Here is a 26,725-nt window from a genome sequence, read left to right on the forward strand (position 1 = left end):
GATTTATTGTGTTTTATCAAAGTTTTTACAGGTTTACAATATGTATGAAGAAGATGAACAAAGAGGCAATAATAATAATAATAAACTTTATTTGTACCCCGATACCATCTCCCCAAGGGACTCAGTGTGGCTTACATGAGGCCGAGCCCACAATACATCAATACAAGCAATAACAACAACAATAAAAACAATTAAAATAAAGCCCATAAAAAAGCAATAAACAATGACAGTAATACAACACACATTTAAAATCTATGGCTGGGCCAAATGTAATTAGTTTAAAAAATAATGCTAGGCATGAACAAGATAGGAAAGATGGGGAGTTGGTGAGAGCGTACGAATAATCCTAAATCAGTGTAAAGTGCATTTAGAGGACATAATGCTGAGAGTTCATTATTCTGGGAAAGCACACTGGAACAACCACGTTTTCAGGCTCCTCCTAAAGACTGCCAGAGTTGGGGCATGCCTGATGTCCTTGGGAAGTGAGCTCCAGAGTTGAGGGGCCACCACAGAGAAGGCCCTCTCCCTCATCCCCACCAATCGTGCCTGCGATGGAGGTGGGAGCGCGAGCAGGGCCTCTCCAGATGAACGAAGAGATCATGTGGGTTCGTACACAGAACAATTCTATAGAACATTTCAGACACTTGGCTTTATGAGGTCCAAACGAATGATTGGACCGTCTCATGTAAAGACAAAAGTTACTCCCAAAGGTATCAACACATGGAAATGAATCCCATTTGAAAGTATTTTTGAAAAAACCTCTCACCATAAAGAAATACAGAGCTTGAGTGGCTGGAAATTTGGGCTCAATAAATATAAAATCTTCAGTATTATCTCTAATGCCACTTTTTATTATAACTTTTATATGAGTGTAGTTTGGCAAACATTGTCAGTATTTGGCATTTCCATCTTATCAAGCTTTGGCATCTGTGAGCTCTATTCTCTCTGGTTGTGAGAAGGAACATATAATAGACTCATAATGTTGTTTGATGTGTGAGACTGGCCTTTTTTCTAATGTGCCAGGGACCTGCACCATACTTTAGATTATTAGATCACACTACACCATGAACCACAACATTTATGTAGCACTGATTTAGGTGGTTAATTTAATTAATGATAGTTATAAGGCATTACTTCCTTTTATTGTCAGCATTATTTTAGAGATTACAGTTAATATGATCTTCAAAGGTCATTCTAGTTCATTGTCCTACAACACTCTGACAACAAACTTCTATTTATTACAGCTCACCAAGAAGATGGGATGTCATTATACCTTATTTTTTAAAAATTACACTCATGTTAGTGGAAGTATAGCAAAATGCTGATATTTAAAGTTGCTGCTGTTTTTCACTTCCAGTTATAGACAATATAAACAGATCTGCCCCAGAGAGCCAGTGTGGTGTCATGGTTTGAACATTAGACCAGAATTCAGGAAGACCGTGGTTTTAATCTTTGCTAAATTATATAGGCTCACTGAGTGACTTTGTGCAAGTCATTGTTTAAGCTGTAGAGGAAGGCACTGGGAAACCTCAGACCAAATCTTGACATGAAAATCCTGTGATAAGAATCTTTGCTTACTTTAAGTGAGAAACAAAGCCGCATAGCAACAACTAAATTGGTCTCCCAAGTAGCTTTTGAAAAACATGGCTAGGATTTTTGTTTGTTTACTAGATTTGAGGATTTGGTTGTCGGGATTTCTTCAACTGAACACTGGTGTCAACTAAAGTATAGTGGCATGGAATCTGGTATGAAGCACGAGTGCAAGTTAGTTTTTACTAGTAGGAAATGCCATACATGTCCTTGACAGTAGAGTAGCAGGTTGAAGTGCTCTTGCCCTAAATCTGCTCCATTTGCTTGCTCATTTTCTATTGACGATGGAAGGGTTACTGCAGCCACTCCTTTTATTATATTCTCATTTGGAAATGGTTAAGGCTGAATGGTGCTACAGCATTGATTGTGGGATTCTATGGGAAATAGTTGAGTAGATACATAAATCATAGCAAAAAAAGTGTTAATGAGCAATTGTATGATGATGATGCTGCTGGTGATAATCTTTATACCCCGCCACCATCTCCCCAAGGGGACTCAGAGCGGCTTACATTAGGCCAAGCCCAACAATCACAACAAAGCAAATATACAACATAAAATAATACATCAATAAAATATAATGAAAATAATAAAAGCAGTACAATATAGTCACACAATACAATATAAAATCACAATAATCCATCACGATGGGCAGGGCCGGTTGCAAGGATTAAAATGTTTAAAAAAACTAGGTGAGATAAGTAATGTAGTGTATATAGAAGGAGGTTCAAGTAGGATGAAACAATGGGGTTTAATTGCACTAGAGGGCGAAATAAAGTGCGTCCAAGGCATTTTATGCAGGGTTTGGTGAAGGTCAGGGGTTATTGTTCATTCATTGAAAACTGCCAAGGTGGGTGCTTGTCTAATTTCTCTGGGGAGCGAATTCCAGAGCTGAGGGGCCACCATAGAGAAGGCCTTCTCTCTTGTCCCCACAAGTCGTGCTTGCGACGGGGGCAGGAGTGAGAGTAGGGTCTTTCTGGAAGATCGAAGGTAGTTCACTCCAGTTAGTAGCCTGGCTGCCTATTGTTGGACCAATTGTATGGTATGAGGATTGTTAGAGCTTTCTCTGTTCCAATGCTGAGAGTATGTGGAGTTACTGTATTTCCATTATGAAAGCAGGTAAGAATTTGGATTTCAGCTTCAAAACTATATGTTATCATTAAGAGCAACTCCAGACTTAGGGCAACTCCATGAAGGAGAGACTCCCCAAGACACCCTTGCAGGTCTTGAAAAGGTGGGGCAGTGGCTACTATGAGGCTATCAATCTGGAATACAGTCTTCTTTTCCTATTGCCTTCTATTTTACTAAGCTTTATTGTCTTTTTTAGTGAGTCATGTCTTCTCATGATATGCCCGAAGGACAACAGTCTCAGTTTAGATATCTTGGCTTCTAGGGAGAGTTCTGGCCTAATATGCTCCAGGATCCAATTGTTTGCCTTTTTAGCAGTATCCATGGTATCCATAGAACCCTTTCTCCAGCATCACATCTCCAATTAATTGATTCCCTGTCGAGCCATCACAACAAACAATAGGAAATACAATGGCATGGACAATGATACAATATTAAACTTCAGGATCCTGCCTAGCTACTTAACAGCTGCCCTTCCAAGTCCTGATGGTCTTCTGGTTTCTGAACTAAGTCTCTACGCTGATTAATGACTGAACCAAGGTATGAAGAAGCTTTACACAGTGGGAGTGAAAACCAATCCTGCTTGTTTCCTTCCTATGTCATTATCTAAAACAGTTCCCAACCTATGGTCCGCAAGAACGAAAATATGGTCAGTAGCCTCATTATTACTACACTGTAACCTCAAAACCACATGGCAAGGTGAGCGACTGGTCTCACGAAACCCTCTTATAATGCCAAGGCAACAGGGATGTCGGGAGGGGAGAGACTGACTACCCATGAAAGATTGATTACTACTACCACATCAGCTCTAGATGATTAAATATGGTTTTCTGTGGGTGAGCAGATGGTGACTACTGGATGGCATATGTTCTGCATCAGAAACAAGAGCTGGTGTGGTCTATCCAATGCATTTTCCTGAATCATCACTCCAAATAACCAAACCGAACCTAAAGTTGACCAAAAACTGATTCGTAACCCTTTCGGTACTAATGTTGGAGAGTGGTCCCTGTTCAAAAAAAGGTTGGGAGCCACTGATCTAAAACAATTTTCCCACAATAGTAACCTGTGGCTTGCATTTCAGTGTAAAATCATAAGGAGATGGATTGAATCTGATTTTATCCTGTGTCACAATTGAGGCTAAATTGTCATGCCCCTGAGCTGCCCCTTGGATCCATCCTCTCACATTTAGGAATTAGGACACTCATTTTTTAAATGTGTACCAGAAAGTGTTTTGAAATCAAGACTACACTCAATTATCCCCACAAAGCATTTGAATACTTTTACTATTATATGTATACAGAATATATTATATTAGCATATCACAATATTAGTATTAAATATGCTACTATACTGAGATATTAGTAATATTCTATATAATATATATTCTATATTATTATATTGCACTATATTATTATACCACAATACAAATAAAGGTAAAGGTTTTCCCTTGACATTAAGTGAAGCCAGGGTCAACTCAGCGTGGTGGTGCTCATCTCAATTTCTAAGCTGAAGAGCTAGTGTTGTTCACAGACACCTCCAAGGTCATGTGGCCAGCATGACTGCATGGAGCACCTTTACCTTCCCACAGAAGCAGTACCTATTAATCTACTCACAGTTGCATGTTTTCGAACTGCTAGGTTGGCAGAAGCCGGGGCTAACAGCAGGAGCTCACACTACCTGGATTCAAACCTGCAACCTTTTGGTCAGTAAGTTCAGCAGCTCAGCAGTTTAGCCCGCTGTGCCACCAAGGGCCCTTTCTATACTACTATACTGTGATATTATTAGTAATATATGATATATAATATATATTGTTATACTAGCTGTGCCCTGCCATGCGTTACTGTGGCCCAGTCTGTGTATATGTGTGTGCATATATTTGTGTACATGTGTTTGCGTGTATATATACGTGGTTTTGCACATGCATTGTAATGTTTTTGGGGTTTTTTTGCTTTTTAAGTCTCTTCCACTGTGTTTTTCAGTATTTTTATGAATGATGGGCACTTGTTGGCCTGATAGGTGTATTGTGTCCAAATTTGGTGTCAATTCGTCCAGTGGTTTCTGAGTTATCTTAATCACACAAACGAACATTACATTTTTATTTATATAGATTCTACTATATTATTATACGATAATACATATAATATACCACCAGTAAATTATACTATATGTATTATGCAATATATTGTATTATATCATGAGTTGCGGTATATACAATATAGATTACAACTTAATGTCCAGAGAGTACTGCGATTCACTGTGTCGAATGCATTTGTCAGGTCAATAAATGCCACAGGATTCAATAGAACATAGGGGACACGCTTTGAAAGTTACGACACTTCCGATCCCCAGTTGAACTTGCTGAGCAGACACTTATCAGGCATCTAAGAGAGTGGTGACTTAGACGCACTTCTGACGTAATTGACCGCGCCCATGTGGGTGTTCAAACAAGAACCGGAAGTTAAGGTTGCGTTTTGTGTCCTCCATTTTTGCGCCGTCTCAAACTCTATAGCCTCCTCTTCTCCCCGCCTCTGACGCGACGCATAGCCTTTTGCAGCGACAGCAGCCGTAAAGCAAAGCCACTCCTGAGGGTGTTGCAGGTAAGCCCCTTCTTCATGGCGGGCCTTCTCGCAGGCAGAGGAAAGCAGGCGCCTGTTCTCCCTCTCTCTTTCCTTTCTCCTGCTCGCCTTTAAACCCCTCTGCCTGCTTTAATGGCTCATAATAATCCCTCTTCAAGGCTGTCGGGTAGATAGAGGTTCCTTAACGTGGGAGGGCCAGTGTTGGGGTGCCTGAAAGCTCTTCTTATTATTCCCCTTTCATATCTATCTGTCAATCATGGTGGTTTCTTCCAACTTCATGGCTCTGTAATGACATACATCTATATGTCATCTCTCTCTCTATGTGTGTGTGTGTGTGTGTGTGTGTGTGTGTGTGTGTGTGTGTGTATATATATATATATATATATATATATATATATATATATATAATGTAAACTGGCCCCAGTAAGCTTCCAGAAGAGGTGAAAAAGCAATTTCAGGGCCCTTCCAGAGAGACCCTATATCCCAGGAACTGATACCAGGTTTTCTGTTTATCCCAGATTATCTGGCAGTGTGGACTTATATAATTCAGTCAAAAGCAGAAAAGTTGAGATCAGATCCTGGGATCTAGGGCCTGTTGTAGGCTAGGCGTGAATTTCCAAAAATAGTGCTTCCCAGCCTTTGGTCTTCCAAGTGTTTTGGGCTTCAGCTCCCACAATTCCTAAAACTGAATTATATATAAATAATCTGGAAATATATATGTATTTTATATATTTGAATCATATAAAAATAATCTGGAAACATATCTATATAAATAAAAATGTAATGTTCATTTGTGGGATTAACATAACTAAAAAAACCACTGGGCGAATTGACACCAAATTTGGACACAATGCACCTATCTGGCAAATGAGTGACCATCACTCATAAAAACACTGGAAAACACAGCAGAAGAGACATATACACAAACACAAATATATACACACACTTATACACACAAAGCATATATACACAGACTGGGCCACAGCAACACGTGGCAGGTGATGGCTTGTGTGTGTGTGTGTGTGTGTATATATATATATATATATATACACACACACACACACACACATACACACACATATATAAATATATGAATTATACATAAATAATCTGGAAATATATGTGTATATTCTATATATATATGTGTGTGTGTGTGTGTATTATAAATCATTGCTTTAAAAACAAACACATTGCATGTTTTTAATAGGACTGTAAGATGAAACATGGTTGCTCTATCTAGTTCCTGCCCATTTAAGTAGGCAGGTCTTGCTTATTAATCTAAATGTCATCAGGTTTGTTCAATGTCATACTATTTTCAGCTATTTCTAAGTATTTCCACACTTATTGCTACAGTCGAGGAGTACCTGTTTATTCCCATAGTCATTGTTTCTCCCATTGTGTGGTTTAAACCATGGTCTTTCCAGCATAATGCATATTCCTCAAAATAATCATAGTCAAGACACAGAAGCCTTAAAGGAGCCCTACACACAATGTAGAGTTCAAACACAGTTTTATTATTCACAAAATAGTCTTTGAAGCACTTACTTCAATGCTAAAAGTGCAAAGGAAGAGTTGATATCAAAAGCAAAGTGAAAAAAGCAGCTGAAATATAACCCGGATTATCCTGGTGTATAATCCGGTTTAACTAAGGTATTCAGCAATCCGCTTTAAACTCACACAGTTCACAGAAGATACAAAAGCAAACTAGAAGCAGGCAAAAACACGGTTCCCAAAACGGTCCGAAGTCATAGCACGATGCAAACAGGTAAACAAAGTCCAAGAAGCAAAAAGCGCGTTGTCCCAAAGCGGTCCGGAGTCAAGCCGTAGAGCAGAAGTTGTAGTTTGCAGAGTCACAAGAAGTAAGCACAGGAACACAGGAATCTGTAGTCCAAGGACCGCAGCTCAAGAATTGGCAGCAACAAAGATTCATACCCCAAAAAAGTTCTCTCAGATGCAACCACAACCCAACAGGGTGATTATTTATTGACTCTTCAGTCTTAAGTTTGAAGGCTGATTTTCTGCACAATACCAATCTACTATACCTTGGACATGCAATTCATATGACAGAATCATATGAGTACATACAACTTCTGCTGCACTGCCTTCAATACCCAAAGCACAGCAGGAATTTGTGTGGTGTAGCAACTTGGTTACACAAAGTATTGCTCTTTCCTTTGCAAGTGGGATAGTCGAACAAGAGATTTGCATGGCCTCTCTGCAATAAATTGGTTCCATGGCAGAAGAATGTTGCACATGACCAAAGAAGATATTTCTTACACCTTTACACATCAAAGTTGGATTAATGAAAAACTTCATGAAGGCAATGAATGAGCAAAGTGAAGCTTTTATTTATTTGCAGCAGATGTTTCCATGCATAAATGATGCGAAGATAAAAGAAGGTGTTTTTATTGGCCCACAAATCCGAGATATAATGAAGATATGGTCTACAGTGTGCAGAACATGTTGTGTGGACAGCCTTCAAGAATGTTGTTTTTAATTTTCTAGGCAATTACAAAGCACCAAATTAGCCCAATATGTTGAAAGTCTGCTTTAAGCATACAAATAAATGAAGTGCAACATTTCACTGAATATACATTTTCTTCATTCCCACTTGGTTTTTTCCAGACAACCTGAGTAACGAACATGATGAAAGGTTTCATCAGGACATTGTCAGGATGGAGAAATGATATCAGGGCAAGTGTAATCTGTATATTGGGTGACTTGTTGGACTCATGCACAAAGTGTCAGACAGTGATTACAAATGAAAATCTGCAGCAAAACAGTTTTAGTTTTGTTTCCTGATGACAACATTACTGTCATAGTATATGCCGCTATACACATATAGCAATGCTTAGGATGTATCACCTTTTTCAGGAAAACTTTATGTAATACAGAAATGTTAAATATACACAGTTGTGTTCAGTGTGTTAAACTGGTCCACCGAAAACTGTGGAGGAAACAAAACATCCCCAAAAAAACTGTTTATTAGTGTTATCAGTGAAATTGTCTCATATTGGAAGCTAAGTAGGTTCAGCTCTGGTTAGTACTTGGATGGGAAACTCTGTAGTCTATATTTCCAAGGAAAGAACTGGCAAACCATTCTGAGTCACTTCTCTAAGAAAACCCTGCACAATGAGTGGGGTTGCCATAAGTTGGCATGCGACTTAATGGTACACACACACACATATATACAAGTGAGCACATACTGGGCTTTACCAGGTGTGTCATCATCAATTTGACAAGCAATTGCAAGTTATACTGTACAGCCCAATGTCACCCTTGGACTTCCTGTTACTTTCTAAGCTCACATTCAATATCTTTGTTTTGCCTTATACACTGATTCTGCACACATGCATTTTAGTGAGCGCTTTCCATAATGTGTGCCATGGCACATTAGTGTATCAGCTGCAGTGTGTAGGTGTGTCATTCAGATATAATGAGAAATAACATTTTTTTAATATATGCTATTATCTTACAAATCATGTATTTTAAAATATATATATAAATGAAGGATTACCATGAGGTATGATTTATCCCCATACATTTTGTTATTACAATTTATGTATGTGTCAGTATCTCTTACCATGGGTTGGTTTGACTTCTGGATTGCTAGTAAAACTGTTACTGAATCTTCACAAATCTCTCATGTCCTTCTTTCAGAAGCAGGGAAGGCTAAAACCCCAAGCGGATTATGCTTTCTGCTTGACAGGGATTAAGACAAGTAGTTTTAGGGATTTCCTTATTAAAAGGGCTCAAAAGTGATTGATTTCAAGTGGATTGCATTCCTAAAACTATATAGTCAAGTATTGTTGTTGCTTTTTCAATTATTGGGATTAGATGGTATGGTTGTTGTCCTGTTGGTAAACTCCAAAAGGAGTAGAACCAATCAATCAACTGTTCAATGGAGAGTCAACACACAGATATATCAAATTGATTTAATAAGTCTATTCTACTCAGGACCAACAAGACAATTTTAGACTACATTTAACATTTAAGTAGATTAGGAACTTGTATTCTTTATATAGGTAACTTTAAAAAATTGTGTGTGTGTGTCAGGAGCAGCTTGAAAAACTGCAAGTCACTTCTGGTGTGAGAGAATTGGCTGTCAGCAAGGACGTTGCCCAGGGGATACCCGAATGTTTGATGTTTTACCATCCTTATGGGAGGTTTCTCTCATGTCCCCACATGGGGAGCTGGAGCTGACAGAAGGAGCTCAACCAGCTCTCCCTGGATTCGAACCACTGACCTTTTGTTCAACAGTCCTGCCAGCACAAGGGTTTAACTCATTGTACCACTGAGGGCAGTGAACATACCAATGATGATGATGGTGATGATGATCTATTTGTTGTATTTGTTACTCACCTCTCCTCTCTGCTTGCAGTGAGATACAACATAAATAAATAAATAAATAAAACAAAGGACCATGAAACTCACATATAACAAAGATTATGAAACCAATGCTAATAAAATGCAAAGTTAAAATTCACAGTTTAAAATTGACTGTAGGTCTGCCGGAAAAGATAGGTCTTCAATTGTGTCTTGAATTCCGACAGGAGTTTAGTATAATCAGTAAACTATATGAAAATAGTAAAACAAATTTATGAAATGTGTGAAACTTCTGCAAGAACTTAGTTGTGTGGGTTTTGTTTTTGTTTTACATTTTTCATAGCTTTATGTTGTGCAATAAAGACATATACTCCATTATCTGAAAAGATGAGAAGGACCAAGCGGCAGCTTTTTGATGACAATCAGGAGAGCCCTGAAGACTAATGCAGAGAATTAACAAGAACGTAGTTTTGGGTCTTCTGACTTTTACCAGTTCAGTTTTCCTCTTGTTCCAGTTGTATTATTACAAGTATTATTTGTCTCCCAAGGTAAGAACTGTTGCAGCTCTACATTTTGAGAAACCCTGAGTTCTATATAATCAATCTAAACAAATATTTGTTGTGATCTAAAGTGTATGTTTAAACGTATTAACTCATCTGGTAATTCCAGCAGTCATTGTGGATAATGGAGCATCCCAAAGCATATTTATTTGGGTAGTAAGTCCCACTGAAACCAATAGGTTTTATGTCAGGTAAACATTGTTATTTTAAGCATTTCAATTTCCACTGCTGTGAGCAGATTATCTTCTATGCGTCTTGTTCTGAGGTTTATTGATTTTAAAACCTTAGATTATTATTTTTTTGTAATTTTAGAGAAAGTATTACTCTTTTCCCACATGAAGGAAGGTGTATCCTGATGTTGCTCATGCTGCAATGTATGTATGCATCTAAAAACAAAAGGGTTGGACTTAGAGCTGGTAATGGTTAGGGTGCATCTACACATTGCAGTTTTACACCACTTTAAATGCTATGGTTCAATGCTATGGAATTATGGGAGTTGTAGTCTTGCAAGATCTTTCGTCTTCTTTGCCAAAGAGTGCTAGTGCCTCACACAGCTGCCATGATTCCATACCATTGAACCATGACAGCTGAAGTTGTGTCAAACTGCATTAATTCTACAGTGTAGATGCACCTTAAGTTAATAATGGCCAGCTTGTCCTTTCATTCTGACTGGTGTATGCTCTTAAAGGTTTTTCCTTATATACAAACATGTAGATGCAATCAGACGAGATACACACACACATACACATACTATTTCTTACCTGCCTCTCATGTCTTAAGATGGGTTACAACATATTAAAAATGCTAAAATACATTCTCATCTTAAACATCCTATGAAATGCACACATTAAAATGTATTTCTATAAAATATATATTAAAATACACAGAACAAAGATTAAAACACAAGACGTGAGTTTAAAATTCATGATTATTTATTTATCGTGTCATCAGCAACCAGACATTTGTATTACATTTTTAACAAAAACAAACAAACAGACAGACCAAACACAGAATTTGCAAGCTTGGTAGTTGATTAAATGTCCTTTGACCAGTATCTGGCCGCTTGGAGTGCCTCTGGTGTTGCCGCAAGGAGGTCCTCTATTGTGCATGTAGCAGGGCTCAGGTTGCATTGCAGCAGATGGGCAGTGGTTTGCTCTTTTCCACACTCGCATGTCGTGGATTCCACTTTGTAGCCCCATTTCTTGAGATTGGCTCTGCATCTCATGGTGCCAGAGCGCAGTCTGTTCAGCGCCTTCCAAGTCGCCCAGTTTTCTGTGTGCCCAGGGGGGAGTCTCTCATTTGGTATCAGCCATTAATTGAGGTTCTGGGTTTGAGCCTGCCACTTTTGGACTCTCGCTTGCTGGGGTGTTCCAGCAAGTGTCTCCGTAGATCTTAGAAAACTATTTCTTGATTAAAACTGATTAAAATTTAATTCGTGATTGAATTTAAAATTTAAATTATAGTTTTACCTACAGAGATTATAGTTTTAGCTACAGAGACTACTAGTTAATATTGCAAATTTGGAGCCTTTGGGCCATTTTCTGGGACTGCATTTATAGCATTTCCATATATTATTAAATTGTTTTTTTAAGATACACAATTTTGCCCATCAGGGCTTGTATTCAGTTACATTTGCTTTTTCAAACAACTTTATGCCTGTGTCTTAGCAGTTTTTCATTTGACCTTCTCTGCTATTTCCTTTGAGTTTCTCAAAAAATAGTCTTCTGGCAAGATATGAGTCATCCCTTAGTCTTTATACTTTATTTGTCATTAAACCATAGTATGGTTCACTATGGAAACTTGGAAACTCACAGTCTTGGAGAAAGGCAAAGACAAACACCCTCTGAACAAATCTTGCCAAGATAAAAACTTGAAGGGTTGCTTTAGGGTTGCAACAAGTTATAAACGATTCGAAGGCACACAACAACAGCATGAAGTTGAAGTAATCATGTATTCCTGCCCTGCTGAGCCATCCCACCATTTAATTCCCCTTTATCTTTTGTTTCTCTTGATTTGTTTTAGACTGTAAACCTCTGCCATGGCCACTGTTGTATAAAGTGGCAGGTACTTCATTTACACCAAGACCTTCAAGAAAAATAGTGTGTCCTTAAAATTTTTATCATCGAAATTAAATTAAATAGAACTTGGAAAAGTCACCTATTTGAAGTACACCTTCTAGAATCCTGCAGCTTACACGGCCATCTAAGTTGCTTTTAAAAATATTGTTAGAAAAAGCAATATAGTACAAATCACGCAATGTAAGGACATTAGACCGCAATCAACATTTATTTATAAAACCATAACAATTGTAATATGTTAATATCAAAATTAATAAAAAGCTTTCTAATCAGCTCAAGATGTCTTCTCAGGTACAGGCTGGGAAGAATTTCTTGAACTTATAGCATTAACAAAAGAAAGCCAACTTTTAAAAAACGAGTTTGTTTATTTATCTACCTTATTTATATCCCACCTTTCTCACCCTGAAGGGGACTCAGGGTGGCTTATATGTCTTGAATACATATTTAAAAAACATATAATTTAAAATCACAAAGTTAGAAATATATCAACTGAACAATTACTTAAAATCATACAGTCCAAAAACATATACCAGGAGCCATTCCAATTGTCATTTGCATTGTTCATTATTGCACTGGAACTTCAGTTGTTGCACTAGGAGTCACTGTGCAAATACTTGGTCCCACAACTAGGATGTAACTTTCTTCCTGAAGTTCAAGAGGGAGGGGGCTGATCTAATTTCCCTGGAGAGGGAGTTCCACAGCCGAGGGGCCACCACCGAGAAGTTCCAGTCTCTGGTCCCCACCAGTCACACGAGGGGGGTGGGATCGAGAGCAGGGCCTTCCCGGACAATCTTAACCTTTGAGATGGTTCATAGAGGGAGGTATGTTAGGACAGGTAAGCAGGTGAGTTGACCAGTAGTAGTTTTCAATGCTCAGATTTGATAAGAGAGCTTTTGTGAGAGAGCTACATGTCAAACTTGGGCACTCTTTCGTTGGATATGATGGTTAATCGCCCCTGGGATTTCAAACTATCACTGGCTAGGCTGCTAAACAAAGAAAGATGGGAATGGGAAATGTTAATGGGAAATACTGTTGTAACGTCACTTGTCATTGCTCTCTTTATGATGTTGCTGAGATTTGACCTGCAGAACCTCTTCTGGATTCTTTGTTTTTGTTTTTAAAGAATGGAGCTGTTTTCCCCAAGATTAAAGGGAGCAAAACAGGACAAGACAGTAGCCGATGGGTAAGCTATTCTGCTCACCTTTTTATTTTGAATTCATACTGGTTGCAAATGTATCCGACAAACCTATATTTGATGAATTTTGTTTCTTCTGAGTAAAGTCATTGTAGCACGTACGATGAAGCTCACCACCTTAAGCAAAAAGAGGCACCTTTTGTTTATAGACATTCACACTTTAACAGTTCAGATTTCATGTATACTGTATAACCAGATCTCTGTTTCCTTGTGATTTTTTTTTTTTTTTGCAAAGCAATTTACAGATAAAGTCACTCATCTATTATTATGGATTCTATCTTGGAACAGTTATCTTTTAGATTAAAATTTTTCAGCCCCCTCATTAAAGAGCCATGGTTGGTGGTGGACCCTGGCAGTTTTAGTTTTTATTCAAATTTGGGTGTACTGGATATTTGTGTCATATTTGGTCCAGCGAATGAAAATATATCCTGCATATCAAATATTTACATTATGATTCATAATAGTAGCAAATTTTCAGTTATGAAGTAGCAATGAAAATAATTTAATGGTTGGGGGTCATCACAACACGAGGAACTGTATTAAGGGGTCACGGCATTAGGAAGGTTGAGAAACACTGCACTAGGGACACTGGATGCTCCAAGATAATCGATCTGGATTGTACAGATACATTTTATGGATAAACAATAAACAATTATCATTTCATACAATTAAAATAGCATAATAGTATAAACATTAATAAATAACAGTTTAAAAGTGGTTTGCCCTCAAGATAAAGGTGTGATTGCTTAATAGCATATTGACCTAGGGAAGAAATTGTGAACATCATTCTTGTTGGGATTTCACTATACTTTAAAGATTATTGTAATGCTTTTGGGATACCCTTAAATGCAATGAGATTCTTGCTAGATTTATTTAGCAGCATCTGTAGCATGTGCCTTTAATTATTTTTGGCACAAACTGCATTCAGTTCATGGGTGGGGAAGGAGTTTGGGCACAAGTTATCCACACATGAATTAATCCAGGCTCAGTTATCATTTTATTACATGTGGATGAGACATTGAAGTGTCTGGAACTTGTAGTTTGTACAGAATATATCAGTGAGATGGTTAACTGAGCCTCATCATGGAATACATGGCTGCTTAAAAGTAGTTGCCTTAGTACTAGATTGTTTGGGGTCTTCATTCAATAGTGTTTCCAAGTTCTTAACGCCATCAGCAGTTTGAAGCCCAGATATCTAAAGGGGACCATCTTCATCCTTCTGAACTCTGCTACTTCAAGTAAACCTTTTCCAAAAGTTTTGCTGTTGGAGTAAAGGATCTTCTAAGTCAGTGGTTCTCCACCTGTGGGTCCTCAGATGTTTTGTCCTACAACTCCCAGAAATCCCAGCCAGTTTACCAGCTGTGAGGATTTCTGGGAGTTGAAGGCCAAAACATCTGGGGACCCACAGTTTGAGAACCACTTCTCTAAGTGATGGAACTCAAATTATGGAAGAGATGTATGCCTAGCATGTTTTCTTCTGTCCTGTGGGGACCATTAAAAGCTCATTGAGATAGGACCAGAAAACCCTCTTGCCCCAAACTCGAACAATCCCCACCAGCTAACACACATGGTGTTGAGGCAGATATAAGAACCATCTGGTGTGCTATAAGGCAACTTCTTCTGATAGGAAATGTCCAGCTTTTGAAAATAGCCTTTCTGAAAGTGTTCCTTCTTGATATTTATTTCCCTCTCCTTGCTTCTTTTGAATAGCACGTGGTTAGGAAATTCCTTAGTTTGGTGTCCAGCCACAACATAGCGGTGCATCTGATTGATCCCTTGCTTTTGGGCCTGATTGACGTAGACTTGGAACAGCTCAGGATTTCCTCTGATGGCAGCCAGTCTGATTGCAAATACTTCTGTGCTCCCCGGGACTGCACCACTTTTGCACTGTTGGACAAAGCTTGGAAGCACGAGGTGAGATTGTCTCCTGCAGCTTTGCCTAACCATAGTAAACTTCACAGCAGTTTTAAAGACTGAAGCATCCTGATAAAACAATGAGGGATTTCTAATCTTGAGTTAATTTTACAGCATCCTTTGAGGCAAAGGAAAACCGTGCTGTGATCTTGTTGTTGTTGTTGTTGTTGTTTTTGTTGTGTGATGCTATGTAAAAAAGCAAAAAAGTAAAGGATGATTGGTATCTACTGAAGTTTGCATGGCAAATAAGTTGGAGAAAAAAATATTTGATCACCTCCACAATGTCTGTGTAGAAATCTTTCAATAAAAAATACATTAAGAGGAGAAATCACACTGAACTACATTAAAACTAAGCAAAGATCAAGTGGGGTACAGATGACCAAAACTGATTTGCTAAACAAATTGTATATACTGGAATTACTTTGTGGTATTAACACCCCCTCCCCTAAATCAGTCTGTACTAATAAAAAAGAGAGTGGGTATGTGTTTGTTTGTTTGCTTCTTCCTTCCCTTAAAATTGAGAAACGTAGGCAGTTTGAAACTCAATGCACACACTAAAGAGCCCTTAATATTTTGCCCCTCAAGTTTATTTCATTTTTTAAATGCATTCATAATCTATATTAATTTAAGTCTTGCCAGTAGACTGCAGTACCTCTTTAAGTCAATAGATGGGAGACGTCTCTAACTAGAACTCTGTCTAAAACCAAGCTAAGAGTAAGAAAAAGAAACCTTGAGATTCCTGATTTTGGTGGGTGGAGAATGAAGGCTGAACCAGCACAGGGAAGTGAAAGAAGAGATAATTAGAATCTGGAGAAGGATGTAAAACCAAACTCATTGAACTGTGTGAATTTCTGGGGAAATGCATAGCTTTGTTTGCATCGAACAAAATCAATCCTATTGATGTGGAAAGGGTTTCTTTGAAGAGAAAACACCTATCTTAAAATGTGTGGCATTGATGAGATATTATCTGTATGCTCACTCCTCCACAAATAGTTTTATGACTTGGAGATTTTTGGGACTTTTGTGCACCCCTTTAACACTGACTGAAAGGTTGCTGGTTTGAATCTGGGGAGTGGAGTGAGCTCCAGCTTCCCCTGCAGAGACATGAGAGAACTCTTCCACATAGATGGTAAAACATCTGGATATCTCCTGAGCAACGTCCTTGCAGATGGCCAGTTCTCTCACACCAGAAGCAACTTGCATTTTCTCAAGTTGCTCCTGACATGGAAAAAAAAATCCAAGCAGATAATTCAAGCTACCATATAATTCAGTTCCAAGCAGATAATCTGGATTTTATTTGGCAGTGTATAAGGTGCCTTAGTAGATTGTGTATTGCATTGTGCAGTCAAGATGACCTTTCAGGGCAGCGGTTGAATTCAGTGTCAGAGAAATTCTCAGGGGCTGCATACCAGTGATGGAGGGGCGAAAGGCAAAACAGTGAGATCAAAAATACCAGCACAGTTTAGCCTTAGATTCGTCACTGCCAGTAAATAAGCTTTAGGAGATGTCTTTCAATGTTTTACAGGACCTTATACAGAGTTTGGGAAATTATGGTGTCATTGGGAAGGGGTTACAGATGTGCCCAACTGGAACCTTGGATTGGGGCCTGAGAAAGGGTGAATTCAGTCCCAAAGCCTTGGGCTTTCCACTCCTGTTGTAGGACAATGGTGGATGGCTTCATAATGGTTCTGTTCTGTTGGGCTTCGCTTTAACCCACCAGTGAGGCTGATTTCTCAAGCAGTACACTAGTTACATGAGCAGATTCAGCATACATGTCATCTGTCAATTTTAGGTGGGCTTGTTTCGAGCTGCTGAGCGAGTGGGCTTCCAGTGGCTCAAGATTCAGAGCAAAGACCCACGTCTGGAAGGGATGGATGACCTCTCTGGGACTGAGATCCCTTTGCACTATGTCTTCAGATTGGCAACTCATTCCATCCACTTGGTTGTATTTTATGAGAGAAGTGGCAACTACCTCTGGCATGGACCACTGCGGTTGAAACTACATACAGACCGCAAGTTTGTGCCTTTCCGGAAGCTACCATTTGGCCGCTATCCTGGCGCCTATGACAGGTAAGAGAGGGTAGAGATTTGCATTGTGTTTAATCACCACACTCGTCAGATAAAAACTGCCATTCCTGAAATAGTAATACAATAAAATGTGGAGCATTACAAATGAGATATCCCCTAGATCAGTAAAACAGAGTTTTATGTTTGGGTTGCTGTGAATTTTCAAGGCCATGATCCAAAAGCATTCTCTCCTGATGTTTTGCCCACATCTATGGCAGGCGTCCTCAGAGGTTGTGAAGTCTGATGGAAACTAGGCCAGAGGGGTTTATATATCTGTTGAATGTTCAAGGTGGGAGAAAGAACTCTTGTCTGTTTGAGGCAAGTTTGAATGTTGCAATTGGCCAGCTTGATTAGCATTGAATAGCCTGGCTGCTTCCTCCTTGGGGAAATCCTTCATTAGGAGGTGTGAGCTGGCCCTGACACAACTCCACAGATATATAAACCTCACTTGCCCAGTTTCCAACAGATAACCTTTGAGGATGCCTTTCATAGATGTGGGCAAAACGTCAGGAGAGAATGCTTCTGGAACATGGCCATACAGCCCAGAAAACTCACAGCAACCTAGTGATTCCAGCCATCACATCCTTCAATGACACTTATACGTTTGTTAATGCAAGTTATACAACAACTTGATTCCACTCCCATTCTTTCGTGAGATAGACATGCAAAAAATTATTCAAAACATTTCCTTCACACTATGTATACAAGGTGTATATGAAGCAGAAATGAATTTAGTTTTTCATCCTGGGTCCCATCTATACTGACCATTTAATGCAATTTGATGCTAGCTTTTAAATGCAGTAGCCAAACAACAAACTGCCACAAAAGTGTGTGAAAGGAAGTCCTTAATGTGCATCAATGCTCTGTGGTCCGGACCTCAAAACTGGTCCATGATTTCCTGTGTATTTATTTGCATAACAATACCACTTTCTTCAAGACCACCTTAAAACTGCATTAAATGGTCAGCGTAGATGCGGCCCAAGATTCCTCATTATGTAAGTATATACAAATACAAATATTCCAAAATTCTCCAAAATCCAAAACTCCTCTCGTCCCAAACATTTCAGGTAACAAATTTTCAACCTGTTATAATCTTGGCACAAGTCTAAAAATAGCCTTAATCTATATAATATATATTCAGTGAAAAAGGCCTCAAATGGTCCATGTGTATTTCTGATTGCTGTTTGTTAATGCAGACGGGCTGAAGAGTTTGGGAATATTACGTTGATCTGGGTGAATGGAGTGATTTTGGAGTGTTACAATAAAAAGGGATAAGATGCCATTAGTGTCATGTATCTGAGGTGATACGTTTGTTTGTTTGTTTGTTTGTTTGTTTGTTTGTTTTGGTCACTTTAATCATGTGAATTGGAAAAGTTAGGAGCTTTGTCTGACCAAGATAATGTAATTCTTTTCTCTTTTGTGATAGATTAGAACTACTGAGTGTTTCCATTGATGGGTTAACAGTCCAGATTCCAAAAGAACCATCTGTGTTCCTAGAGGAAAGATCTCACTCTCGCTTTATTGAATGTAGGTACAGAGAAGCTCGCTCTTTCTTACAGGTTAGTGGTTATTTAGATAGTGTTGCTTTCAAAGTGTTAATTATTTCTAGCTGTGGTTTACCAGTTCTCTCCTCCTACATAATATGTGGTCTATATTCCAACCATGGTCCCCATTTATCTTTTAATATCTGATGGAATTCCATTGCGGACTGTTAAATCAGTAACTTAAAGTTCCAGTCCAAAGCTAGTCACGAGGTCCCTTGTTTCAGTTTTGGCATTTGCTTGATAATAATAATAACAATAATTTTTATTTATGTATTTATTTTTTAAATCAGAATATACAATTAACCATTTCCCCCAAAATAAAAAAAACATATCTAAGTCAGGAAAGTACATGATATTTAAGAAAAGACATAAACTGATTTTTGTCATCTTAATACATCTTACACATACCATCATTAAACATGTTAGCATTTTTCATACTCTAATTTAAAATATCAATGAGCATGATAATAACCTGCTAGCCATCTAGTTTCGAACTTTCCCTCTTGAAACATGTTATTCTTATAGTTCTATTACAATTTCTATCTCCAAACAATGGAATAATTTTTTTTACCCACCTCCCCTAATGGCTCGATTTATCAGGTTGCTCTGAGTTTTCCAGGATATATGGCCATGTTCCAGAAGCATTCTCTCCTGACGTTGCGCCCACATCTATGGCAGGCATGCTCAGAGGGTGTGAGGTCTGTTGGAAAATAGGCAAATTGGGTTTATATATCTATGAAATGTCCAGGGTGGGAGAAAAAACTTTTGTCTGCTTGAGGCAAGTGTAAATGTTGCCACTGGCCACCTTGATTATTATTTATTATTTATTTGCTTTTCTTCTATACCGCATATATCAGCCTTACGCATATATTAGCATTGAATGGCCTTGCAGCTTCAAAGCCTGGATGATTCCTGCCTGGGGGGATCTTTTGTTCTGAGGTGTTCACTGCCCCTGATTGATTGTCTCCAATTCCTCTGCATTTTGAGTGTTGCTCTTTGTATACTGTCCTGATTTTAGAGTTTTTTAATACTGGTTGCCAAATTTTGTTCATTTTCACGGTTTTCTCCTTTCTGTTGAAATTGTCCACATGCTTGTGGATTTCAGTGGCTTCTCTGTGTAGTCTGACATGGTGGTTGTGAGAGTGGTCCAGCATTTCTGTGTTCTCAAATAATATGCTGCGTCCAGGTTGGTTCATCAGGTGCTCTGCTATGGCTGACTTCGCGGGCTGAATTAGATGCAGTGCCTTTCATGTTCCTTGATTCATGTTTGGGCAATGCTGCATTTGCTGGTCCCTATGAATCAATCAGGGCCAGCTAATACCTCCCAACAAAGGATTCCCCCAGGCAGCAATCAGGCAGGTTTTGAAGCTGCAAGGCCATTCAGTGCTAATCAAGGTGGCCAATTGCAACATTCCCACTTGCCTCAAGAAGACAAGAGTTCTTTCTCCCACCCTGGACATTCCACAGATATATAAACCTCACTTGCCTAGTTTCCAACAGACTTCACAACCTCTGAGTATGGCTGCCATAGATGTGGGTGAACGTCAGGAGAGAATGCTTCTGGAACATGGCCATACAGCTCAGAAAACTCACAGCCACCCAGTGATTCCAGCCATGAAAGCCTTAATCTATTGTTAAGATTAGCTGTGTACAGTTTAACACTTGGTGGCGCCAAAGAACAAAAATAGCTATAGCAAACACATATGTATATATGTATATATATATATGAAGAAATGTGTTGTATTATGTTGCCATAAGTCTAAAAATGACATGAGGGCACACAGCAATTTGTGAAGTGTAGTAGAATGATAATAAGTAGGACAGTTTGCTTTATTTTTTTAATAAAAAGGGAAAGTTATGAAACAATATTTTTTCCGTGTTTTTTTTTTAAAGGTGTACCCTGACGACACATCTCTCGATGCAGTGGAATTCAGGAAAAAAGCCAAGGCATTGCTGCATCTCGCTGCTTTGACATTAAATAGTTTAGGAGTGAGATTCTGGCTCAGCAGTGGAACCTGCTTAGGTGAGGAGATTGCTGCCATTTTTGGAACTGGAAATGTTGTGTTTTTGGCTCCCCTTCTTGGCTGTGTCAAATGTATTAATTCTGTCAATGTAGGAAAAAGTCAAAAATAGCACCAGCTCTCTCGCATTCTTCTCCCATAAACCTATGCTTATCCTTTCCTTCTATAGCACTCATTTCAGAAGACATATTCAAGGGTAGCCAGCTTGGCTATGCAGCAACATAAAACACAATCCACAAAAGAGTGATATCATTACTGGCCAACCAAAATGTACAAAACACATCATGGAGGCTTTTGAAGCTGCATTGGCTTCTTCATCAGGCAAAATGTTTTTCTAAAAAATCATGCAAGAAAAGTCACAAGCCAGTTGTTCTGGAGGGCTGACACAAAGGGAAATAAATAACAAGTGGTACTAGATCCCATCCAATCTTGGAAGTTAAGCAGTGTTAGCCCTGGTTAGCAGTTGGAAAGGAGATCACCAATGAATACCAAGTAGTATAGGCCACTGCTGCTTAAACCATGGGTCTGGCCCCAAATGAGGTCCCTTTGCCTCAATGTTGAGATCATGAAAAAATTGGCAACAGTAAAAGGTTTTTTGGAGCCACCCATTTGCACAAATCTCTTAGCAACGAGGTGCAGTGTTTATAGTGGATTCTGCAGAAAATGTTTCAGCTGTACTCCAGAAAAAGGAAAATCAGCCTGTTTAGCAAGCCTTGTAAATGCTGATTTATTATAACTAAATGTTTGATTTTTATACCTGTTTATATTCCTATATACCTAGTGTCACATAAACATTTCTTAGACAAAAAGGGGCTAGTGGCCCTACAGAAGCCCTTCTGTAGGCAATATTTCTGTGGAAGGAACTGGCAAAATCACCCCTAGATATTCTAATAAAATGAATGAGTTTGTTATAGGTTGACATGCAACTTGCAGGGATATACACACAGTTCAATTATCAACAACAAATAACTTCAGAAGGCAAATGAGTCATCTGACTCAGGAGCATCTGCCATTGGACTTTTACTTTTTGCTTGGATGTTTTTGACTGCATTGGATACAGTATTATGTGTTTATTTCAATGCATTTAAAAAACAGTTTGCTTCCCCGCCTACTTTTTTCCCTTCATTTGTGTTTCCTCTTCATTTGTAAGCAAGGCCTTTGTCAGACTAATTCTCTGACTATTGTTGAACTCAATTTCTTAGTCAGCTTGACCAATGATGAAGCATAGTGTGGGAGTATGTTTGGGGGTTTTCTATTTACAGCTTATATTTGGGTTCTCTGTACATTGCCTGACTCCTTTAGGGACACACACACAATGCATACTCATGTAACCTCAGTGGTTTGTAGCATGCCAAAACCTTCTTATAAGATCGGTATAGAGATACTTCTGGGTAAAAGTGTTCAGTCGCTGTCTCTTGTCAGAAATATTAAAAATTAACTAGGTATTTTTAATTACAAAAATGTGAGTCAAGCACTGAAAGGGTTAAAACAATGCAATGACTGATCAAAAGCTGTAGTTCAATATAAGCAGTGTGCCTATTGCTTAGTAACGGCTCAGTCTGAGAGAGTTCTCAGTGTGAGAGAAGCCTCTCTGTGTGAGAGAACGCCTCAGTGGGAGAATAGGTCTCGGTGGTATAAACCCCATCCTCTGAATCCATCATAGTCATATAACAGGCTATTGAGAAACAGCTGGAACTCCCTATGCTTCCTTTGCCTTGTTCAGTAGATTATCTTTAAAAACTCTGGAGAAAAGCAAATTTTGTTGGTTTAACATCCGTTAACTTGCAGTTCATGCGAATTTAGCCTTAATATGTACCCAAAACTTTTGGTTCTGCTGTATTTTCAGGTTGGTACAGACAGTGCAATATTATTCCTTACAGCAAAGATGTGGACTTGGGGATTTTTATTCAAGACTACAAGCCAGAGATTATTTCAGAATTTCAGAAGGCAGGATTACCACTGAAACACAAGTTTGGCAAGGTTGGTGGACAATGTGACTTTACGGTTTTCGTGATCTTTCTTTCAAAGTGTCTGCAGTAACCAGTGCAAGAACAAATTCTGAGAATAGTGTGTTCACTCTGCTTAGAGAACTAGGGAGGATAGGAGATTGGTTGGGAGCAGGAAGACCTGGTTTCAAATGTGTCTTCAGCTGTGAGTTTTGCTTGGGAGGGTTTTGGTTTTTCTTCTCAGCCAACTTATTCACAGAATTGTTGTGAGGATAAGTTGGAAAAGGATAAGGAAACTATGTATGCTACCTTGAGCTTCTTGCAGACAAGGTAAATAGAAGTAATACTCTTTGCATCCAAGTTCTTAGCTCTCTCTGTGTGTATCTGCATGAATGAGAGAGGCAGATTTTTTCTCAGTTCGATTTTTGTGATGTGCATTTGGTTTAGGGATTTGGACCAGTGTCGTGCCTAGATTTTATCTCTTTAAGTTTCCATTACAAGGACTGTGTGATATATGTTACTGTAAACATGTTTAAACTGACCACTCTCATTTTGAAGGAAAAGGTACAAACTCCCAAGCTGGAATTCCGCCTTGATTTATGTCAGATCCTGCCAAAATCCTTCTCCCAATGTACTGTCTTTTGCAAAATCAAGAAGGTGTGTGTATTTTTCAAAACTTGCACAGAATCAGAATTGTATACAGGAACATGTCCTAAATTCTGCTCCAGTGATTTTATTAGTATTCTTTTAAGTGTTTTAAAATATAGGCAATATATCATAAAATTGTGCGTAAAACAGGCATGGGCAAACTTTGGCCCTCCAGGTGTTTTGGACTTCAACTCCCATAAATTCCAGCCAGCTTACCGGGTGTTAGGAATTGTGAGAGTTGAAGTCCAAAACACCTGAGGACTGGAGTTTGCCCATGCCTTCTGTAAAAGATGCATATGCCAAGTGGTCAGTCTTGCATGTTCATAATATTTATTTCTTTGGTCCCTTCCCCTTTCTCTTTAAAATATGTTTCTGCTTTCCCTTTCAGGTAGAAGACAGTTTGGAGTTCTCATTTCAGGCAGGAAGTGATGATGTGAAACTGGATATTTTTTTCTTCTATGAAGAGGATGATTATATGTGGAATGGAGGGACTCAGGCCAAATCAGGCAAGAAATTCAAGTAAGAATTGGTTGAGTCTTCTCGAGCTTGGTTTCTGGGCAGAATGGGGTTTCTCAGTGAGAAGACAAATAATAAGCTGCTCTGAAAGATAGCTCAGCCTTACCAGACTTACTTTTCAGTGGACAGTTTTAGGTGACTGCTTTGTCTATCCTTGGCCAGTTCTTCTACAGCTTTGGTTTTTCCTTCCTATATTTTAGGTTCAGAAGTCTCAGCCAGTGGTCAGGGATTTTGGGAAATGAAACTCAAAATTGTTAAAAGCTTGAAAACCATACTTCCAGTCACCATCTCTGGCCTTACAAGGTCACAGGCTGTATGACAAGTACCACTGTCTTATCTGAACTGTTAATACTTAGTTCAGACCAGGCATGGCCAAACTTTGGCCCTCCAGGTGCTTTGTACTTCAACTCCCACAATTCCTAACAGCTTTTTTTCGTGTCAGTGGTGACTTGAGAAACTGCAAGTCACTTCTGCTATGAGAGAATTGGCTGTCTGCAAGGACATTTCTCTTCATTTTGCAGCGCTCTTGGGCTTTATACAAATATAAATCATGAGGAGGCATTTAGAATCATAGGGATGGAATAGATCATAAGGGTCATTTGGTAGAAACCTCTGCCATGCATAATTTGTCTGCATCATTTACATCAGTTGCAGAAATCAGCTTTGCAGATGACAAAATCTGATCTTACTGGGTGCAGTCTTTCTCTTCATGCACTGCCTGTGGAGATTTGCCAGATGGCATTTTTCTGCTGCAGGCCAGGTGTTTTGGACTTTAACTCCCACAATTTCTAACCAGTCAGTAAGCTGCCTGGGATTTCTAGGAGTTGAAGTCCAAAATACCTGGAGGGCTGAAGTTCGCCCATGCCTGCAGTAATGCGTGAACATCTTGCTTGCCTCATATTGATCCTTTTTTTACTTTCTGTGACATAGGTACTTATTTCCCAAATTCACACTTTGTTGGACTGAGTTCCTAGAACTCAAGGTACGTGTGCCCTGCGAAACCCTCCCTTACATTGAAGCGAACTATGGGAAAGATTGGAAGGTGCCTGTGCAGGAATGGGACTGGAAAACCTCACCGCCCAACGTCCAGCCCAATGGGATGTGGCCCATCGATGAATGGGATGAAGTCATTCAGCTCTACTGATCTTTTTGTGACACTTTGGGATGTTGCCAGTTTAATTACACCTCACCCAGAAGTCCTCTTCAATCCTGGTATTCTGAAAATGAAGGTAGAACAAGCAAGAGTGTTAGTATATTGTTATTTATAAAGCTGAGGAAGGCATTATGGAACAGAATTATAAATGTGAGCAAAAGTACATCACGAAGCAATATTGAAATGGTATTGTGCTACACTGACTTCAGAAATAAGTTGTCCCATATATTTTAAGCTACACTATAGGGTAGCAAGTCATGGCCCACAAGCATGTGTAATATTCCTTCAGGCCTGCCTAAATTTCACACATTTTGCTGTCAGCCTAGGGACAGGGATAGATCACTGGGTGCAACATCCCATTGCATAAGCCTACAGAAGCCTCCACAGTTCCTTCTTCTCTTTCTGTAGATTATTTTTTTTTAAAAAGGATTGAAAGTTTAGCATCTAATTTTGCCAAGCTGAGATATGAATGTATTTGGGATACAGTCTAATGTTCTGGTCACTTGATTTTGAAGCTGGATTTGGACCACAGAATTGATCAAGAACAAGCTGTGTCCCTTGGCTAGAAATATGTAGATTTTCTTCAACAACAACAACAACTCTTTATTTATATCCTGCTTTTCTCCCTCATGGGACCCAAAGCGACTTACAACATATTAAGATAATGTAAACAACAATCCAAATACATTGATGATAAGTATAAGACATCATGAAATAAACAGTTTAAAACAACAACAATATACATTCACATTCTTGTAGCATCATGTCAGATTATATTGCACTTTGTTCCAGTCCATAAACATTATGGTGTTTCTTATTCCGTCATAGATGAGGACATGATAGTGGATTATGAAATGACTCATGAGTGGAAGGAATTAGTAAATATGTTTTCCCCCCTTTTCACTAATAACAGAATATTAATAAATGAACAATTCAAGACAGGGAAAGAAACGTTTCTTTCTGCAAAATATAATTCAGAGTTGGGGAAGGCTCATCTTCCAGGCTATAGCCCCCAAAGCTCAGGGATCCCATTAAAGAAAGAAAGAAAGAAAGAAAGAAAGAAAGAAAGAAAGAAAGTTAGTTCTTTCAGCTCCAGATTTCCCCCAAAATCACTCTTGTAGCTGCAACCAAGGTCATTGGCATGAGAACGTTTCTTCTTCTTTATCCCTCAAGATATTCCTCAAAGGAGGGGAAAAAAACCAGCTGTTTTCAGCCAAAAGACCCGCTTCTGGCTGCTTTGAATGTACCATTGTAGTAAGACCACAAGAGTTAAAAATGGTCCCACCTTCATAGAATTTGCTGTCTCAAGATGTATTGACCAGGTTAATTGACAGTGAGATAAGCAAGTTATCACTAGCTGTAAGGCTTGTTATTTCTGTGCTATCTCTGTGCTCAGGGACTATGTTTGTCTTTGAGTACAAGTTGTAAGGGAACGAAAGCATTTGTATTCCTGCTTATGAATGTCC

The 26,725-nt window shown here is 38.8% G+C and overlaps 1 protein-coding gene across 1 annotated transcript; it reads left to right on the forward strand.

The window, feature by feature from the left end:
* Positions 1-5,180: 5,180 nt before the first annotated feature.
* On the forward strand, positions 5,181-26,448 carry FKTN (fukutin). The gene is made up of 10 exons (XM_060762563.2): positions 5,181-5,312; positions 9,961-10,165; positions 13,379-13,438; positions 15,161-15,364; positions 17,157-17,434; positions 18,858-18,990; positions 20,869-20,998; positions 22,843-22,976; positions 23,979-24,109; positions 25,037-26,448. The coding sequence occupies exons 2-10, from the start codon at positions 10,061-10,063 to the stop codon at positions 25,248-25,250; spliced, it is 1,389 nt and encodes a 462-aa protein (XP_060618546.2). The 5' UTR covers positions 5,181-5,312; positions 9,961-10,060; the 3' UTR covers positions 25,251-26,448.
* Positions 26,449-26,725: the final 277 nt, after the last annotated feature.

The sequence above is a fragment of the Anolis sagrei genome, chromosome 2 (assembly GCF_037176765.1).
Source record: "Anolis sagrei isolate rAnoSag1 chromosome 2, rAnoSag1.mat, whole genome shotgun sequence".
Lineage (NCBI taxonomy): Eukaryota > Metazoa > Chordata > Lepidosauria > Squamata > Dactyloidae > Anolis > Anolis sagrei.

Excerpts from the sequence above, each read along its gene's own strand:
- FKTN (XM_060762563.2), top strand. The coding sequence starts at position 10,061 with ATGCAGAGAATTAACAAGAACGTAGTTTTGGGTCTTCTGACTTTTACC. Across the intron at positions 13,439-15,160 it reads GACAAGACAGTAGCCGATGG|CACGTGGTTAGGAAATTCCT; the intron begins GTAAGCTATTCT and ends TCTTTTGAATAG. Across the intron at positions 24,110-25,036 it reads AAATCAGGCAAGAAATTCAA|GTACTTATTTCCCAAATTCA; the intron begins GTAAGAATTGGT and ends TCTGTGACATAG.